This window comes from Hyalella azteca, unplaced genomic scaffold, assembly GCF_000764305.2.
Source record: "Hyalella azteca isolate HAZT.00-mixed unplaced genomic scaffold, Hazt_2.0.2 contig6661, whole genome shotgun sequence".
NCBI classification, from domain to species: Eukaryota; Metazoa; Arthropoda; class Malacostraca; order Amphipoda; family Hyalellidae; genus Hyalella; species Hyalella azteca.
Genome location: NW_025936815.1, coordinates 507,905 through 526,004, shown reverse-complemented (window position 1 = coordinate 526,004; position 18,100 = coordinate 507,905). Strand labels below are relative to the sequence as shown.

Genomic DNA, 18,100 nt, shown 5'->3' with positions numbered 1-18,100 from the left:
AAGGCGAACGCCCAGCAACAGGTTGCGCTTGCGTGCCTGACTCTCTCTATCTGCTCTTATGTCTACAAGCGAGGCGTGTCTCTGCCCGAAACTTTCATATGAAATGTTATCATGTTATAATAAACGAAAAAAGTGATTATACAAATTACCTGTGGTGAATATCATATGCAGTTAAACTGGTCATGCGTCACGAATACAAATAACGGCGACTGGAATAAAACGAAAGTGAAGTAAGATGATCACAATGCATTCAAACTTGACGTTCATCAATAGACACTATGTCGTTTAATGTGAAAAATTAAAAGAAGCAAGATCGCAGAGACATATTTAAAGTGTGGTTGTAAGGAACATTGATTGGATATCAAATAAAAAATATGCTTACAAAAATAAAAACAAAACTAAGATTGTCGATGGGATTAGTAAAGTTCGGTAGAAAGTAAGCTGCAAAGAAAGCATGACGGTAAGCCGAGAAAGAGGATAAATATGAGCGAAGATGTTTAAAAAGTGAGAAGGGGCAGAAATGTTTTTCGTTATCGAAAGAAGGTATAGAAAAGGTGGATCAGATAAATGCTAAAAAATGCAAGAGACGAAAAGAAAAATTATGGATTGAACATTATGAGTTGAAAGTAATATGACTTGCTATAAAATAGATCGAATAACATGACCTGAAGAATATTAGGCTGCCGCAGAGCTTGCCTGTCATCGACTAAGTGCGCGACGAGGCTTCGTGACGGCCGATGAGACACGCGAGCTATCGTTCCGCTGATTGGAAGCGATAATCAATTATATCAAACATAAGGTCGATCCTTTGTAGCAATTAATTAATCATAACCAAAAGGTCAATCGATCGTATCAATCAACGATTGTTATGAGGTGAACTGAATTACAATCAACAATTAAAATAATGTAAGTGGACGAAACAATGAAAAGTACTCATTATCGGAAGAATCATTAAACCTCAATGAAGTCAATAAACGTAACAATATCTACAATGAGTTTACGATCTAGACGCAAGAAGCAATTCATAACGATAGTGATATTGTCTACTCAGTAATCCCACTCAATGCTGTTGCCGCAATGTGGCTACCGGAATTTATGCTTTCCCTTTAAAACGTTTTACTGATTTTCAGATATTCAGGGCTGTTAAACTGTTAGGCACAAATTAAACCCTGTGTAAGCAAGGTGGGTTAAACTCTGTTCTTATTCTAGAGAATAAATAAGAATGTGGTCACCAAACTTCGCCTCGGTAGTCGGTACACGTCAAAACTGCAAGGTAACGTGCGAGTTGGTTTTAGATTCCTCTATAGTCCGGTGCCTGGTTGTGCTGTTCCATCCCGACTCCTCAACCAACTTTGTATCGCAATATTTTTGACTTGGTATTATTGAATTGCATGTCGTTCATTAGGGTCCAGTCATATATAGGTGACAGCACACCTCGTCACGCGGATGTCACACCACATCATTCATTCATCATATAACGTCAATCTTACGTCAACCGACATTCCGTTTACGTCACACCAGGTTGGGCGTACGTCACACGGTGTCACGTTACGTCACACGCATGTCACATCATGTCACACTGTGAGGGATGTCCACATGTGAGGGATGAAATGTGGATGTGGTCCATCCACATTTCTGTAATAGACTTTTTCTTCAATTCCGTCACTTTGCTCAGTGCTGGGTATCCTGCCTGAATAAAATTGTCGACCCTATTCTCCCACACTGAGCAGGTGAGCTTATTAGCGTAGAACAATATTTGTGCCTTTGTGTACTTAGGATAAAACAATGGATGTTGGCATTTATGCTTGGAAAATTGAAATAAGTGAAGACAAATCAATATAATTGCATCGATATTAACTAATTTAGGCTTGTATCTTGAGCAGGCCATCTTTAGGACTGAACCTTGTCCCACGAGTTCACTTACCTATTCATATTCACTTCGTACCATTATCAATTATATTCCCTCGTATCCTGTCTACTTTAAGCCTGTAACGTCAACTGTAGTTTATAAATGCAACCTGCCTCCTTGAATTTGATTTGCTTACCCCCTAAATATAATTTCGAACCGACGTTCCCTGACACACCACGCCGCACCATGTCACCTTCCCGTCACGCGTTCTTCGAGTGCAGTAGAGATACATGGCGCATTCAACACGCGCTTCTATATCCTGCCTGCGCTAGACGTGTGTGCCAGGTGTACGGGGCGGTAACTCGTTCTAGGAATACTGTTATTTGTGAGAATTCGTTCCAAAGATATTTCTGAATATTTCGATGATTTTATTAGCTTGTAATTATTTTCTACGTGAGGACTGTAGTGACTTAATGAACTGCGATACATACTAATAAATGGGGCCATATTAGTGATGAAGGAAATGATGTCATATTTTGGATCAGTTAGAAGGTGTGCTCAAAATAAAAATTCGTGATTAGTATCCTTCAGCGGAAGGTTGAAATCCAGTATTTAAGAAATAATCTCCATCAGCTTCGGAAAAAGCGGTCCTTAAAAATAAAATTAACACGATGAATATTCTGAATTCTAGCCTTCTCTACAGCTGAATAATTCATAGCTTTGAAATTCACTATATTTCCGATGTGGATTTTCATGAGCCTTTAGAGAGATATTTTGGTCGCAGAATTAGAGATATTCTGTCTCCCGAGACGAGAGAAAGATTTTACGTCAAACCAGTCACTCTAAAATAAGACGCGATGGTGCGTGCCTATAACGGTGTACACACTGCTAAATATTTCATGAATCACAGGCATAACTTTTTAAGCATAATAATTGAAAGACAGAAATTTTGTTCTGCACAAGATGCAGAGGAATACCTCCCATGACCACACCAGATGTCGCACTGAGATGCGATTCTCGGGAGTCGGGATCATCGGAGCCACGTCCAGCCAAGGAGAGAGGCTCGCGTGCTGTCCTCTTTTCCGGTAATCTCGATTTTTAGCGCATTTTCCCATTTTCTCATTTCTCATTGTGCTCGCCATGTCCGTCTGTCCGTCCGTGACTTCACGTTTTCGTTGACGAGAAAATGCGCTCTCTTTCACTCACTGCAGTGAGAAGGGTATAACATGGGGCAGCGAGCCCACTGCGGGTCGCGGGCCCATAGCGGGTTTCTCGCTAAGTATGGCAGATATTGGTCCGTGTTCGCTACTGCCGGTTGACAGTTTCACTGGGATGAAGTGTACGGGTTTACGTTTTGCTAAGTGTTTGCGTTATTAAGTTATTTGCGAATAACTGTTTTAGCCCAGATAAAATTTTTTTGCTGCTAAATAAAACTGTTTTTGATTACTGTAGATGAAGCTTTTGAAATTAATGTGAATTATGTTTTGAAAGTAACATTTATAGGGATAATTTTGAGATCAAGTTTAGACTATTAGCTTTTAAAATAAAATGTTGACACGATATAAATTGAAATGATACCTAGTGGGGCAACGGGCCCACGCGTGTCACGGGGCAAAGCGCCCATGGTGAAGTCTTGTGTTATACATAATTAGATTTGTCTCAATGACCTTTTCAAAACTATGACTAGTTTTTGAATTACAAATTATACTTCATATTGTATGATTTTTTAATTTGCTGCCTCAAAGCAGCTTGTTTAGTTTCTAGTTGTGCGTATTTATGACTCCTTATAGAGTTATTGACTCTTGCCTTGCCAAAAGTTGATTTCAGTCAACACCAATGAGCCAAAAGTTTATGAGTTTTTATGGTGTTGGCTGAAATCACGCTTAGGTACGAAGTCTCTGCACATAATATCAGGATTATGGACGAAACTGGAACGAAGTTTTTTTCTGATCAACTAAATATATTTTTTCTAGTCAAGGATACATTTTTCATGTCAAGGACGAATTTTTTATAGCGAAGATATATTTTTCAAGTCAAGGATATATATTTTTAAAATGAATGTCATAAATGAATGAATGTCATATTTTTTATTACATTTTGTTATTTTTAACTGTAAAGTGATGTTTTATTATTTTTAAACGAAAAATTTGCAATTGTGGTAAAGGGACCAAGGGTGGGCGCCTTGCCCCAAGCACATGGGCCCATTGCCCCAGGGGTGGGGCAATGGGACCATTTAGACACTTTTTACAAAATAGTGTTTAATTAAAAATTGAATAACTCTATAGGCGTCTTATTCACATCATGCATTCCTCATTAGTTGTACCTTTAAACAAAACAAAGAACCAACTCGTATCAATTAAAACTTCATCAAAAATTTAGTGTAAAAAAAGTGGGGGGTGCGCTGCCCCATGTTGCCCTACTGAGTCATATCAATATTTTTTTAGATTAAACTGGCGGGGAACTTTAACTTAGATCTTTTTGGAAAATTTCTGGCTCATATGAGTACGTTAGCTAAATATTATGGATAACATAATTAATTTTATTAAACCTTCAAACTCGTGATTATCTACCTTTGAAGCAATATCTTACTTAATTATCCTGATCTCGATTACTTATTTCGCATTTAATCAATTTCATTATTAAACCATTATAAAAATATCCAGTCAGTTAATCATAAATTTTTGGGCACGAATAACATATGTGTAATTCCTGAATGATAAAAAGTTTAGTAAATGTCGAAATTATTTTATGTTAAATCGTACCAGCAAATATTGTGAATTTTGTTTAGAAGAACGCCAGTGGAGAACCATTTGCCAATCGTGCTTTAGCTAGAGACCTAGAGTCATTTTCTAGGCGACGCCGTAGGGTAAACTTCAGCTAAGGGTAAGCTGCTAAGTTTTCACTAGAATTCAATTCCTATTATATAACGGAAGATTCAGTGTAACTGTCATAACTGAGTTACTAATTGAGTTTTGTATTCTTTGATATTGTTATTTCATTGTGTTCATGTCATGTCGATTCTAACGGCCATCACTGATGCAGGTGTTGGTCGGTCAGCGTCTTCGTTCTTCAACCCCAATAAACATCTGGAGCTTCATAGTCTTTACTCAAACCCCCCACTAGACGTGACAATTAATTAATTAGGGAAGAGGGAAGGCTGCAGTAAAATCTGTCTCAAAACCCAACCACATCAAAACCACCCTCTTCTTCAGGCTATAAAAAAAACCTTACGAATTACGAATCATATCCTCATGGCATCATTCCAATGTGAAGTAAAATATGGAATTGTTGCTCCCAATTCCAGATATTCTAATTTGTCTTATATCACCATTTATTTCTTGCTAGTTATGTATTCCGTCAGCTTTCCTTATAGTCCTTCACCTTGAGTTTTTTCGAATAAAGACTAAATTTAATTGCGTTTTAGAGCGCAACTGCGATTTTGGGAAAATGTAAACAAAAAATTCGATGAAAAATATACTCAGTAAAAGAAGCAGCCTGTACGGGACGCAATGCGCACGCGTTGACATTCCTTGGCAGGCAGGCATTGCGCACCCGTTGACATGCCTTAATTGGCAGGTATGCAATTTGCATCCATTGATAGGCCTTGGCAGGTGTGCAACATGCACCAATTGATATGCCCTGGCAGGCAGGCATGAGCGCACCTTGCATGAGTATCGCACGCAGGCAATGAACTAAATGTTGAATAAGAAACTGCGAACATGAACGGGCCAAACAAACTTCTAACGGTATAGTGACATCCTGTAAATTTAAACACTTGACATTGCTTCCAAGTAAACAGTGAGAATGCTGTAGACTCTACAGCATTCTTATGTAGTAGTTAGTACTCTACAGTGTAGAGTACTACATAATTTCAAGCAAAGAGTTTAGCTACGTTACATTGTGATTTGCACAGCTGTTAATGTAATAGGGAAGCTGGGGCACTAATAATCCATAAGCTCTGCTGGGTGGAGGCCAATTCGTCTTGGGCCAAGTCATGGGTTCCAGCAATGCAGAAACTTCATAACTGCCAGCACTTCTCTTCTCACGGACAGCGAGCATCCGGAGGATAGTCACAAATGTGGAGCTGTCGTATGCCATCACTGTAGACAAGATATTGAAGTCAATGCTACAAATTGTTAAACCACCGGCCTAAAATACTTAATCCGAGGGAACTATTTTAATCCGGTATATTCCGAGGTGAATATTTTACTCAATCCGAGGTAAATATATTTTAATATATTCACCTCATATCGCAACGGTAGAAGCCCTAACAAGCGTCGCAACCAGCAATGAATAACATGGTAGTTCTTCATTAATAATGACTGATGACTTTTTATCAACGCCCATTAAAGCAAAGTTCGCTCAATCTTGAGCAGCAGTGCGTCTTTCTCATCAGCTGACTAAAACCACAAGAACCCTACTTATCAAGAACATTCTCCCTATGACCGTCCTAATCCAACACGTCCTTACCCTGCGAGCTCGCAGAACGTGGCGCCTGAGTCGTTGGTTCTGATGCCTCCTTCGTGCAGCAGCGCCAGCAGCCGCCCTCATCCTCAGCGCTCAGCTCTGACTCCTGCAGGATAATGGTCCCGTACCTGTGGCACAAAATACAAGTTCTAAGTATTAGTGTAAGTTTTATTGATAGTATTGAATATTATTATTGCTTGTAACATGAGTCTAAATCCTGGGACAAATGCCGTCAGGCTGAGTGATGGAAAGGTTAAGACATGTAGCACTTTGTAACCTTAAATAAATATTTTATTATAGTGACTGTGCAATGAGGGAATTATGTAACGTGAAATGATATTGCCGTGGTATTTAGTTGTCAAAAATTTTGAGTGGAGAAGTGAACAACAAATTTAACCAAATCGTTTCAATATTTCTATTTATGCGGAATTATAATCAGTATGCCTGCAATTGGGATGGAAGCAAGAAAAACCGAGAGAAAACGATTTCTGAGGAAACTCTTCGCATTATTCAAGTCAGAACAAGATTGATTGGAGACCGATGTAATGGCATTTCATTCATTGTTGTAAATGCAGAAACGGATTCACAATCATAGTTCTAGCGAATGAATAACGAACTTGGTCAGCCATCAACTTCTAGCTTAACAAAAAATCACAGTTAAAATAACGACAGATTTTATAATATAATTATAGTAATAACGGTTTCAGCGTTTATTAGACCATAGGCCTGTTACCGATTCCTAGCAAAGCAGAACATTCACAGCTTGTTGCGGTTTCGAACTCACAACTCACTGCTCCAATTTTGCATTGCTGAACCGCCCGGCCTCCTCGCCGATTCTGACCAGAAACTGGCGCACAGAGCTGGGTTCGAACCCGCACCTCTCTGCTCCACTCCTAGTACTCTGAACTGTAACCACTGGGCTATAAATCAACAAACATGATAAATTATTACGTATTGGGAGCTAAGCTTATATAAATATCAGGCCCAAAATATGTTCAGCGACGCAACTCACCTTTTGCTGCTGGGAGCAAAAGTCGTCACCGTCTGGGCCACAGCCTCCCAGCTTCCGGCAGCTGCTCCTAGCACATACAGCCAAGTAGGAGGAGAGGCAGGTAGTGGCACCGCTGCCACGGCGGGGTTAATCACTGCTGTATACACGGCTGTGGGGGAAAATGTGTGCAAGTTCTCGTCAATTTCAACCACGGGTGTGCGAAAAACAAACGTGTAAATTTCCCGGGTACAATTTCGCGTACAAATGGGCCTCTTCCATCTCATGCCCGTATCGCAATGAACAGATAGGAGTAACATTCGGCGCTGGGACTCAAAGGAAACTGCTATTGACGGATTATTGACACAGAACGTCGTTCATGCTAAAAACTTCCAAATTATTGACACAGAGCGGCGCCGCTCACGTAGACATGTCTCAAATTATTGACACATACATGCAATTTTGGGTTAAATGCGAAGAGGTTATTTAGCCTTTGCTTTATGTGAGGCATGAGGGAAGCATTCTAGTTGGCAGATGGAAGTCACTTAGAATTTTTGCTCATTGTTATTTTATAATTTAATTTTGGCAAGGTTAATTTAAGAACACGCGAAATTTTTAACAAGTAGGATAAGAGGAAAATGCCATTAGAAATTAAAGGAACGAAAAGCCCAAATATTTAAATATTGATCTTTGCGGAACTTCACTACCATTTTAACAGACAACAGACCTAGGAATGAGTATTTGCCGAGCAGAGGGCCGAGAGACAGCGGAGCCTCGAGGCGGATGAGAAGCTGAGCAAAAACCGCTGCGGCCGACAGAGCCGCGACGCCTGCAGCCGTACTTATACCGCTCTCGAAACGAACAATTTTGGACCTGCAGAAAATTAATATTCTAATGAAAAATGACACAAAAATATGTAAATTTATATTGTATACAAAAATATTAAGAAATTTTGATTTGTGTAACGTTGGTAGCAGAATTTTGCATTGAAAGAACTTTTTCCGTCATCCAACATTTCCATCGTGCATGCTCTGTTGCCGAATTTGTTTACTAACAAAAATTGAATTCAAATATCCGATTATAAAGATGTATATAAAATAACGATAAGAAAACTAGCACCCATGTTGGAATGAATCCCAGGTTATTGTTTCCAGTAAAAACGAATTAGGGATGAGATTAGAGAGATTATTATTATTTATTAATAACTTTTCATTATTATAATAATATTATTATGAGATTATTTACTTTCTCGTTATTATAAGGCACATATTTAAAATTTTAATTGGTTTTAATTTAATATTTTGTATAGTTGCTGGTAGCACTGAACGACACTGCAGGCTCAATGGCTGCAGAGCTGGCACGCCGCGAGTTGGTCGGACGTTTTCAGGGCCAATAAACGTTCTCACAATCCGGTTAGGCTTGACTTGACTACGTCAATGAATTAGAATTAAATATGATTAATGACAAAAGAGAAGGTGAGGAAATGAAGCTTTTTTTGCCATCTCTGACTCCTAAGCTTTTGGTTTTCGTTCGACTCCAGCAGCCTGATATACCTGCGTCCTTTGCAGCGAAGCCCCGTAAAATAGGTTAGCCAATTATATGTCAATTCAATTTTAAATTAGTCAATTATATGTCAATTAGTCCCCAGCGCCACCGGGGACTAATTGACATATAATTGTTAAATTTTGTTTTATTTGATTTTCGAAGATATTTAGCTGCAAGAATTAGATATTATCCCAACTGTCACCATCGGGGCATCTGGTTGAAAAAAATGCGTTAATTCTACAAGCCGCAGCCCTTCAGCATTCAGAGCGTCAAGCATTAGCCATACTCAGAAAAAGGAACGCGTCGTATTGTCCAAATAGCGACACACATTCTGCGCGTAGCACTGATGCGCTCCTATGTCAGGCCAAACTATGTCAGGCGGGCCAAACACACAAAGTGCAACAAGTTCATTGATATTTGGACAAAGTCACCTCGTTTCTCTGAGTACAGGAAGAATTGACGTCTCACCTGCTGCCGGCCAGCGGCTGGAGCAGGTCGTCACAAGATTGAAACTCAGAGCCCAGCAGTGGAAGATGAAGCTGCAATCGCCCGTTGTGTTGAGAGACAATTTGCTGCCACGTAGGAGTTCTCAGAACTACCGGTGACGCCTCTACCTTCACCGTCGTGTCTTCGGCGTGAGGTAGCATGAGGGCAACCGCGTCCAGATCACGACCTGCAGTTGACCAGCTTGTATTGCGTATCGGTAAGATGATAATTAATTCACATTTACGTTCGATTTTACCGTGATTTTGCGTTCACCTAGTCAGTCCATATCTGTCCTCTCTAAATAATATCTGAATAATACTCCATATCTGTCCTCTCTATAATAATATTAATCATACTCAGCTCCAAAAAAAAAGTTATCAAAAAGATGTAGGCAGTGATCTGGCTTTTAACATAACTTACTGAAAATCACTGAAAGACCTCAGACAGCGAACACGAATCTCACCGCTCGTTATCATGAACTGTCCATCCTCCTTCCTAGTAGCTTGGGCGGCTGTGGCGGCAAGCCTCTCTTCGCAGGGGCGACATAGCAGAGCCTCCCGCCAGTCCCGTGCTGAGGCCCTCGCTTCTTCCATCGCACGTCGCCACTCCGGCCACAGGACCTCAAAGTCCCCAGCGCCACTGGACTGCAGCCGGGCGAGGATTTTACAAACGGAGCTCGTAGCGCTGGTGCGAAAGAGACTTAACATATTTGGGGGACTGAAGTTAAAATATATAAGTTATAATGCATAAAAGTAGCTAGATATATTAATAAATTTATTGACTGTCATCAACTTCTAGACCCATTTCAACTATTTACTTAAAAACTATCTACTGCATTTATGATTCATTAGAGGAAAAAAAAATGTTCACAAGTAACGTAGCCCGTATCGTTGGTTGTGCAAGTCACACAAAAGTCAATCTGACCCACGAAACTCAACCGTCGGTGTCGGGAAACGCAATGCTGGTCATTCAAGGCACTAACAAGTAAGGATTATCCACGCCACTCACCCGTCGAAGTCAGAAGGCACGTCTGTCACATGAAGTCTCACGAGGCCACCGCTGCACAGGATTGATGCAAAATTTAGTTTCACTTGAAGGCATGTTTGGTAGCGCTCATCAATAAACACGTGCAAAACTACAGCAGATGTTCCATTGTCTATTTAATTCAATACCCATATTATATTATATTATGCCTAGTGTCAGGATTTTAAGATCTTACATGAATATTTTATCAGTAAACCTGAAAACACGATTAATTAGTAATAAGAAAATGCATCGATGAAGACAACAAAACCATTCAATAATATTCAGTAATTCGTGAACTGAAGAATTGATTTCTAATCATTTCATTTTCTCCTCATATGTAAAAATTGGGAATAAATACTAAGTAGGACTGAATTCAACAAATGATTTGCAACAAACGTGTCTTCATCGTACATTGCCATTTGGAATCTCCTCTCAAAAAGATCCACGAGTATTCCCGGCTTGTGTTTGAGTCAGAGTTATCGGGACTCAGCCATTCAGCTATCATCTGTCTGTCGTTTCGTACATAAAGCATCACCACCTACCGTGACGAAAATGTAAAATTTACTCATTTAAATGTATGTTATGAGTCCTACAACGAAAAGTATGCTCGTTCCGTTATTATAAATGATAAATAATATTTATTCAACAAATTTTGGCGCGAGCTCTTAATATGCAATATCTTCAAAATTTTCGACCAGAGTTTGACGGTACTGTAACTTACGGATGTTTTGTATATCGCGTGTGGCTGGTTTCGGCGTTCCTTATGCCATCGTAATGCAGTTGCGCCAGTAGTTTCCGCAGTTCATCTTCCCCCAAATCGCAGTTCGGCAGCCACGTGCCGCCCAGTCTGCTCATGAATGAACAGATAATCCTTAGCCATCACCAGTATGAGCCTGTCTAATCTAAGCACCTCTAATCCCATAACGATGCATTTCTGTCCTTTTATGAATTCTTTACAATTCGGAAAATTGCCAGTTAGTTTCTACCTTTTTGATACAGGGGCAATTGTGCGGATGACTCGGGCGATGGTCTCAAAGCTTCCTGGCTCGGCGCCCCATAACATCAACCCCGGAGGTGGCAAGGGTGGCAGGCGCACCCCATCAGCGATGGCATCGCTAGGGGCGACCTCAGCTCCGGGATTCACTTGGCAAGGTGACTGGGCTGACTGGAGAAACGCACTCCACGCAGCATCCAGTGGCCAAATGTTCACGACTACGAGGGAAGCAATAGCGGGCATTATGTGCGAGAACTTCATCAGTTATCACAAAATTTAGCATGGATGCCCGCTGCACAAAAACTGCTCGCAATCTTCCAGCTTTTTGTGGAAGCTGGCGAGCCCACGAAGAGAAACAACAATGCAGCTCTCACACTGCATTGTTTCCAACCCGAATTAGCATGATGGTTGCAAATCACATCAATTGATACACATTCTGCAACATATCCATATATGATAACAAAATTCTCTCTTACGACAAGTTTATAGCACAAAAATGAAGATACTTGATGAATGACATCATAGAAACATGATGGGATAGTATCAATGAGTGGGGTTGGTCATGCTGCATCAAATTAGTTGGGTCGGAAGACCCCAATGCAGCTCACACTCACCTAGACGCTTATAGTTGCCCTGCAGGGCGTGCAGGTTGAGGGGGGTGGGGAGCGAGATCCACAGTTCAGTTGTGGCCGTAGCCACAGAAGCCACTGCGTCGACGTCAGACGCGCTGCTGATGCAGCTATCCAGCCAAGCGAGCTGACACCTCCACGTGACAGACAACATAAATAAATATAATTGATGTGAGCATTCTACTTTGAGCGCAATTACGAATTACTAATTCGTAATTCGAATACTAATTACTACGAATTTATTCTACGCAAAATACTTTGCATATTTCAAAACAAAATTTCCGTCAATATACCCCCACACTGAATATCCATGCAAACATTCTGCATTGAATGCATTTATTCACAATTGTGTCGCATAATTTACTTCTCCTCCGGAGATTGGCCAAAAATGTGACCAGCTATTACGAAGTTAAAGTAATGGTAACAACCTGGAGTCCTTGAGGCACTCCAGCAGATCGTCACAAGGCTCGGGACTTGGTGCCCCTGCAGTAATGGTGACAACCTGGAGTCCTTGAGGCACTCCAGCAGATCGTCACAAGGCTCGGGACTTGGTGCCCCTGCAGTAATGGTGACAACCTGGAGTCCTTGAGGCACTCCAGCAGATCGTCACAAGGCTCGGGACTTGGTGCCCCTGCTGCAGTGAAGAGCTTTAGTTGTCCCCGATGAAGCCGCACCAGATCGGACCAGCTGGTGCCTGCAGCACGCAGCACCGCAGCTGGCAGCTTCACGGTGATGAGGCGGGGTTGCTGGTGCGGCAGCATTAATGCCACTGCCGCGACGTCGCTAGCTGACACCGAATAACAATGATGTAAGAGGACAGAGAGAAACAGAAGGAGCATAGATTGATGAAGTAATAGTAAGTAGAAAGAGCCATAATCAGTAGAAAAATGAACGATGAGCAATAGCATATAGCGAGACAATGAAAATGGATACGTATGATGATGAGATGACTGGTTTAGATTAAGTGTTAAGTGATGACTTTTATAGAGACATAGATGAATGGCTGTGAGAGGAGGATGATGGATGAAGTAAGGTAAAGAGAGCAATGGTAAGAATAGATTGCGGTGATTAGTGACGGGATGAAAAATAGGTGACGTGACAAGCAACAGCCGAGTCACGACCGGCACGGTAGCAGTGTCGTTGATGGCCGTTTAAATGAGACACTGAAATGTTTAAATGAGACACTGTTTTAAATGAGACACGTTTAAATGAGCAGTGTCGTTGATGGCCGTTTCATGGAGCCTAACGATATTAGTTGGTAAATGTAAATCATTAGATGTGGGCAGTCACCAACATCTACGGCAGGTCTAGCTGGCGTGAACGGACCTTAAAAGAAGCTCCGGTTTTCCGCCATTACGGTTTTCAATTGCTTAAATACGCAGCCATCGCGCATGGTTTGGTGTCCCTTGACGCCGTGTCTCTTGCGATAAGTCCGCCGACATTCACTGTATACGAACTCGCTTTCCTCGGCTCTAACATTTCTAGGCATAAGCCTAAATAAGAAGTTCTTCCTCTCAGCAGCTAACCTCTAACATTTAATTTAATTTATATATAAAGTTCTCAAATAATTTACTCTCAAATGAAGTTTATACACGTATAATGTGAATTTATTAATATGAAATGCGTGTATTGTGATCTGTTAAACGTATGACAGTATATGTATAGACTCACCGGTGTGAACGTCCCATACGTCCGTCTCTTCGATCGTGATCTTGGCCGCGTGCTTCCCCAGTTCAGTGACGTCTGGGCTCCTAAGCAGCACCGCCTGCCAATCGGCGCCTCTGGTGACACCGGCAGCAGCGATGGCATCCCTCAGTTGGGGCCAGTATCTCTGGAACTGCGGCGGGCAACAGCTACTCAGCTCCTTCAGGACGTACAGAAAGACTTCCAGGAAGCTGGAATGATGGTAATTCAAATTGTTATAGTAAAGAAAGTGGGAACAAGGGTGGAAACAAAATACTCAATACCAAAGAATGAAATTGGGAGTAATGGACACCTAGTCTTCAACAGACGAATCCTACAAAGAGAAGAAGCTTGCATTGGTTGGAAGCACCAAATAACGAGACTTTATTGCATGTAACAAAATCCATGTGCAAGCGTGGGCACGCATTTAACAACTCACTGTTCTAGGTTATTTTGCTCGACAGACTCTGACTCCTTATCATCGCAGTCGACGGATTCCTCCGCTAGTTGTTGCCTCTCTCGATGAGCGGAGATGCTGCGTGCAAAAATGGCATCATACGTCAGATTATTCACATTTTCCATGTACTTGAATAAAATTAATATCCTCCAGTGATCCTTATAAAAATAAAGTTACAATTGTTCCTTCTATCATTCAGTTACGACATTACCTCAATTTCTCGTTAATCGTTTGCAGGCGTCTCTTTGTAAGAGTACGTTAATGGACGAATCATTGGCGGATCTTGAATTTCCATCCAAGATATCTCAGGATTCATAATAATTTTATTCAAGATTCATGGTGAGCAGACGCTCACACCACTGGGCTCACATTCCCACTGACAATTCTATTTGAATATTTATACGGTATGTCAAACTCTTGTAGTGAAAGGCTCACCTTGCATTCGTTTCTAACGCCACGCCCAGTATGCTCAATAGTGGTTCTCCGGTGTTGAGCATACGCTCTTTTACGTAATGAGCTGCTGACCGTTCCTGGATGGACTTGTGTGCGAATGAGTATGTTGCGCCCGCGTTCCCAGACAGCGATTTTCTCATACTGAACATCGCGGAGAGCAGTACGTCAGACTTGATATCCTTGTCGCTACAGTGTGACGTTATTTCAGAGTGGCAAGGACGCTTGAGAAGAAGGAACTCGTCTTCAGTAAAGGTGATCCTGTCACTGACAAGAAACTCTAGGGCGAATTTTCCTATGATCACGAAAAGGTTATCAATAAGGAGATCTACGTCGAAGACATTGATATCGCTGAGCTTTTCCTCCAAGATAGTTCTGTACAGCTTCAATGTGTCTCCTGACACGTCGCTTGCGCTTCTCCAATTTCTTACATTGTCTGGAAAACGTAGGTGAATTGCACAGTAGTGAAGCAGGGCCATTGGTGTGACGAAGAGGGACCTGATGTGCGGGTCCAGCCTGGAGAACCATTTAGGCATCATTCCAGCCACCGCAGGGTCTGTGTTTAGTCTTTGTTCGTACTTTTCGATGAAGTTCATTTGTTCTTCGAGCTGGGAAAGAGGCGCAATTACGTATTCTGAGAAATGGCAGTTATTTTTAGCAAGGAATTGTCTAAGTTTTCCGACAGCAGAAGGACGGCTTGTGATGAGTATACGTGAACTGGGATCCCAGGTCCCCTGGAACAGCTCACGTAGAACTGTGATGGATTTCGCGTTATGCTCATCGAATGCGTCGACCAGAAACAGCACGCGTAGACGTGACAGTGCTTGCAGCACACAGTCTTCTCCAATCTCAAAGCACACGCGTCCAAAAAGTCCCACAAAGACTTGCTGCAAATTCTTCACTGTCCTATTCCGGCACTCGATGTGGACAAGAAGTTCAAAATCGTCCAGAAAGTGTCTGCCGGATTTCGACATTTCAATGAACTGCAAGATTATGTTCTTGAGTAGGGTCGTCTTGCCAGCCCCTGCCTCGCCCAGAACTATTACGATTTTATCACTTGAATTGAACATGGCTTGGTATTCGAAACGGTTATTCTCCTCGTCTTTTAGTGTTATTTCAGGTGAGTAAAACACATCTGACCGATCCACGCGGCCGACGTCGAAGGGAAGATCTTCTTCGGTAAAGTCTTGGAAACGCCGGACCGCACATTTTTTCCCCTCGATAAGTAAACGGTGGATGTGGTAAGCCAGCTTCTTCCCAGCTGAAGTAGGCCCACTTTTTATCTCGACTTGCAGATTATATTCCATTAATCTTGTTTCACTATCGGGAAGGTTATAAAACTCGCCACTCTTTTGGATCAGCTTTTTCATACGTTCTTCTATTTCAATAATTCTGCTTGGATCCTTCATCGATTGTTCGTTGTGCATCATATCATTTCTAACGTCTTTGACAGCTTTCAATTTTTCTATTACTTCTGCCGGGTCCCTCCCATCATTTTTCTTCATTTCGAAAATCATCTGGAAGAGTTTGAACAGCGTAGTCATATCCATATCATCAGAAGTCGTGTCTGTTTCAAATGAGCTTGCCATGGATTTGTTTCCGCTCATTTTTTTCCATTCTGTTTGAGTGAAGGACTGGCCCCAAAGTCTCTCCAAGTATTCCTTATACGTTTCTGTAGGATTTTTATCTCCACATTCGATGCAGAGAATTTTCCCGACGTACTTGGGACACAATTCCATGATGCCGTAATAGTTCTGGTAGAGGGTCTCCATTTCCTGGAAGTCGCAATGTGGTGCGGAGGTCGTGGTTGCCGCGGACGCCATCTTGCAGACTGTCCCTGCACGTGAAAGGAAAGTGGCGCTACAGTTTTTACCGCTGCTTGACATTTAAATTTAGAGACTGTTTTTTCCCATAATTGTGGCGAACTTTATTTTTAGGGTATTACGCACAATGAATGTAAGGTACTCCACTTCTTGCAGGTAAGTTTCTAAGTTGTTATATTTACAGCATTATTCCAGTCAAATTTATTAAAAAGCTAAATGCTTTTATAAATTAAAAAACTAGATGCTGCCTGCAGAAATGTGCTAAACTGACACGGATGATTTATATTAACAGTGATGTGGTTGGACATTTTTCGATTGTTAAACGGATTTACTTGAATTTATTTGAAATATGATCTTAATTCCAATCTATTTTCATGTAATGAAATTAAATAATGAATTTTGTTATTTCATTGTATCTTGGATGCAATATTGCAACAATAGATACATGTTTATTAGTCAGTCACAAGTGTATTTCAACATTCTGGAGTGTTTGTGCAATGCAAGCCCGCTGGCTCTAGCAATATGTACCCTGGCCCATGTGAACGCGTATCCACGATACCAGTAAGTATGAAATATTGACTGTAGTAACAGTCGTATAATGGTTTACCAGCGCTTCAGCTATCAAGCTACGTATTTCGCACCGGAAATTAAAATATAACATTGCCAGCGAGGCGGAAGGTCTCCATTATTCAAAAATTTCAAATTAATCATTGCCCACAAGGGGCGGAAGGTCTCAATTGACTAGCCCGCTGAAGCTGGCTCGAAAGAAGCAGCGTTAGCATCTCAAAGAGACGAAGTGACAAGGGGGGACAGGTGAAAAGCAACACTCAAACAAGAGCTTGCTTACACGAGACGTTGACCGCCCGCACGAGAGAGATAGAGAAGGGAAATGTAAGGAATCCTACCTACATAATAACTTAACCCCACAACTGAGACCTGCAGTCAGACACCGCGAGCTCAGCGGTGAGGCGCTCAGGAACAATCCCCCATAGGAGCGCGAAATCCCATAGAAATATTGACTGAAATTTGCCCTGTAATGACCCACGAGGGAAAGCGAAAGATTTTGGACCATTGAGGTAGTTCGAAATTTTATTTAGGGTAATTTTAATACGGTGTATAATACGATTAAATATAAAATATCATTCAAAGCGGGGCTAAATGGAGGTAGTTTATTGCATAATCATGTTTAAAAATTTACTTTATCAGCATTGGTTCATTTTACAAAATATTTTGTTAGCAAGACAGACACGCGGGGTACGAATGCTTCATGCTTGCTGCGAACGATTCATGTCAGAATCCTCATGCACAACTAGGTACTGACAAAATCTGCGAGTCACTCTTGAATAATTTGTTTCAACGCACGCGAATCAAGACAATAGTGCATGAACTCCTACATTAATTAAATTATTGCAAAGATTAGTTATTGGAAGTTTAGATATGCACTCCAAGGTCTACCAACGACGCTGCACGAGTCAGGATGCAAGTGTGCTTCTGCAACATAGCACTTGTTTTTGTCATCAAATGTAGCAAAATAGAAGAAATAATTGGTTGTTATGCACTCTTGTACGACACTATTGTTGAAGAGAATCGGGCATGAAAAGCAATAGATTAGATATAGGTAACGTTTCACAATGCACGAGCGCTGACACGTACCGGTTGCAGCGATATTTGACACACTCTCTCCTTCGCGTCACGAGGCACAC

At 41.3% G+C, this 18,100-nt stretch overlaps 1 protein-coding gene across 2 annotated transcripts; it reads right to left on the bottom strand.

Annotated features, from left to right (window-relative positions):
- Positions 1–5,310: 5,310 nt before the first annotated feature.
- On the bottom strand, positions 5,311–18,100 carry LOC108679555. Of its 2 annotated transcripts, XM_047880947.1 has the most exons (16): positions 18,051–18,100; positions 14,560–16,411; positions 14,107–14,202; positions 13,656–13,879; positions 12,616–12,771; positions 12,487–12,541; positions 11,970–12,118; positions 11,348–11,573; positions 11,083–11,208; positions 10,344–10,394; positions 9,799–10,019; positions 9,318–9,522; positions 8,032–8,177; positions 7,329–7,476; positions 6,320–6,444; positions 5,311–5,949 (listed from the first exon to the last, which is right to left on the bottom strand). In XM_047880947.1, exons 2-16 carry the CDS (start codon positions 16,395–16,397, stop codon positions 5,738–5,740), a joined length of 3,978 nt encoding a protein of 1,325 aa, XP_047736903.1. In that variant the 5' UTR covers positions 16,398–16,411; positions 18,051–18,100; the 3' UTR covers positions 5,311–5,737. The 2 variants fall into 2 exon arrangements, with proteins under 2 accessions (XP_047736903.1, XP_018023691.1); XM_018168202.2 differs by lacking the exon at positions 12,487–12,541 and having other exon boundaries at positions 12,561–12,771.